The 2157-nt window shown below is 49.4% G+C and overlaps 1 protein-coding gene across 1 annotated transcript in view; it reads left to right on the top strand.

Annotated features, from left to right (window-relative positions):
• POLR1D (RNA polymerase I and III subunit D) overlaps positions 1 to 924 on the top strand; it is a gene marked incomplete at its 5' end in the record, with an annotated part of 4398 nt that extends 3474 nt beyond the window's left edge. Inside the window, 2 exons of the mRNA XM_010162821.1 lie at positions 452 to 534; positions 877 to 924. Coding sequence (XP_010161123.1) covers positions 452 to 534; positions 877 to 924 — 131 coding nt within the window. The remainder of the gene's footprint in view (positions 1 to 451; positions 535 to 876) is intronic.
• Between the last annotated feature and the right edge of the window lie 1233 nt (positions 925 to 2157).

The raw sequence follows: 2157 nt of genomic DNA, 5'->3' as shown, positions 1-2157 counted from the left end.
GCCCTTTTGGTGAAGAAGTTTTTCCTCAGACCCAACCTCAACCTCCCCTGGGGCAACTTGAGGCCATTTCCTCTTGTTCTATCAAGCCAGTTCCTGGAAGCAAATATCTAATTTGTGCTTGTTGACTCATTTAATTTCCTAAAAATAATGAGTGCTCAGGCTGTTCACCTTGTCAGGGGAACCCCTTCCCCCCCCATGGGACTCACTGCAGGGCAGGGGTCTGGTGTTCCTGCTGGACCACTGGAGTGAGCTCAGCTCTCAGGCTGCTGCTAGTGGGATGGTAGGAGGGAAGTGTATGGTCACATCCCTGGTGTAAGAGCTCCTGCCCATCACAGGGACTGTCCTTGGGCATGGTGGTCACAGCCACGTGGCCTCACAGCAGTGAGGGAGAGGGCTGCCAGTCCCTTTGGAAGCCACCTCACATGTCACTAATGCCTCTTCTTTCCTGAAGGGACCCTGCCTGCTGTTGAGCCGTTCCGGAAAGGGCTGAACGACCTGATGGGTGTTTGCCAACACGTGCTCAATACCTTTGAGGTGAGACTGTTCCTGAAGAGCTCAGGGGTCTTTTCTGTCTCTTGGTTTCAGAGGGGAGAGGAATGGGCTGAGACCTGTGTTGTAGCTGCTTCTGACATGAAAAACCTGGTCGTTTTTTCACACATCCTCTGCCTGACCTGTGGCACAGCCTGGCTTCTTTTCCCTCGGTGTGACTGTAGAGCTCAGTCACTCTGAAAGTCCCTGGAGCTTTGTCAGAGCTTCTCAGGTCCCTCAGCCTTTGCAGGACAGAGAAGTCACAGCGCAGACCAAGGCAGTGGCACTGTGGTATGTGAATCACTCGGATACATGCTGTTAACATTTGTCTTTTGCTCTTGTTTGCAGAGGAGCATGAAGGAATACAGGGCCCAGAGGGAGGAAGAGATGCAGTAGCATTTGGGGATGGCAGTCCCCATGGATGTGTGTACTGGCTGTGTGTTGAATTCCCTGTGTCAAGAGTTTTTGTTCAGTTGTGGGGTTTTTTTTATGCTTTGCTTTGAGGCAAACTTGTATTTTCTCTAATAATAAAGTTTATGAGGTTTGATGCCGTGGAGGTGACACTGTGTTCAGCTTTCAGCTCAGCATGGGTATGATGGCAGCTCTTTCACTCTTCCATCTTATTTCTTCCCCTTCCATGTGTCGTTGCTGTTTCCTGCCCAGGTTTTTCAGATCACAGAGTTTGCAGGTGGTCTGGTGCGCAGAGTGAGTCTGCCCCAGAGTCCAGAGGGGTTCAGTGCTCTGTAAAATCAAGCTTTGCTCTTTAACATCAGGCTTTGCTCTGTAAATCAAGCTTTGCTCTGTAAAATCAAGCTTTTAGAGATGCAGCACCCTCTCCCAATTTAAATTTGTCTGTTACTGGCCCCAGTGCAGTTGACTTCAACAGAGAATGGCCAACCTTATTTTTGAAACAGACCACTATAAAATGATACTCTGCTCATTTTGGGGGGTGAGAGGAGTGACAAAAAATAAACCACTTGCCTTTTTTAATGCTTTGAAGACAAAGGTGAGCCCACAGCACTCCTCAGGAGCAGGTTGAAAGGATACAGCCCTGAAATCCCAGCCCTGTTTGGATCTGCTGGCGGCTAGTCGAGTGAAAGCCTTTTGTTGAGTGTAACGTGGCATGAAATTGCAGGGGTTTTCTGCTCCGTGCCGGGTGGGCATAGGATTGTGACCCTTTTCTGGTTTGCTCTGCACAGGGGGGACACAGCTTGGCTCTTCAGTGCAGGTCTGCACTTACCAAAGGAACCTGCTGACACCCAATTAAGTATTTAGCAGACTTTGCAGTCCCCCCCGCTGCTTAATAAGAAACACCCAGAGATTTCCCTTTCAAACACCCACATGTTTTATTAACATACAGAGGAATGAGAGGGAGGATGTAAAATGTCAGGTTTTCTCTACAAAAATCACTCTTTCAGATACTGATTGACAGACTCGGTCTCTCCGACAGGCTGGTGGTGGGTTTGTGTTTGCAGGCGTTGGGCCGAGAAGGCAGCTGAACCCAGCGTTTCACAGTAAGGCTCCTTTGGCTTTCATAGAATCATGGAACCACAGAATGGTTCGGAAAGGACCTTAAAGTGCATTTCCAACCCCCCTGCCAGCAGCAGGGACACCTTCCACTAGACCAGG

Source organism: Antrostomus carolinensis, unplaced genomic scaffold, assembly GCF_000700745.2.
Source record: "Antrostomus carolinensis isolate BGI_N321 unplaced genomic scaffold, ASM70074v2 scaffold29422, whole genome shotgun sequence".
Classification (NCBI taxonomy): domain Eukaryota; kingdom Metazoa; phylum Chordata; class Aves; order Caprimulgiformes; family Caprimulgidae; genus Antrostomus; species Antrostomus carolinensis.
Note: the sequence above shows the minus strand (reverse complement) of the source record. Positions and strands in the feature narration are given on the sequence as shown.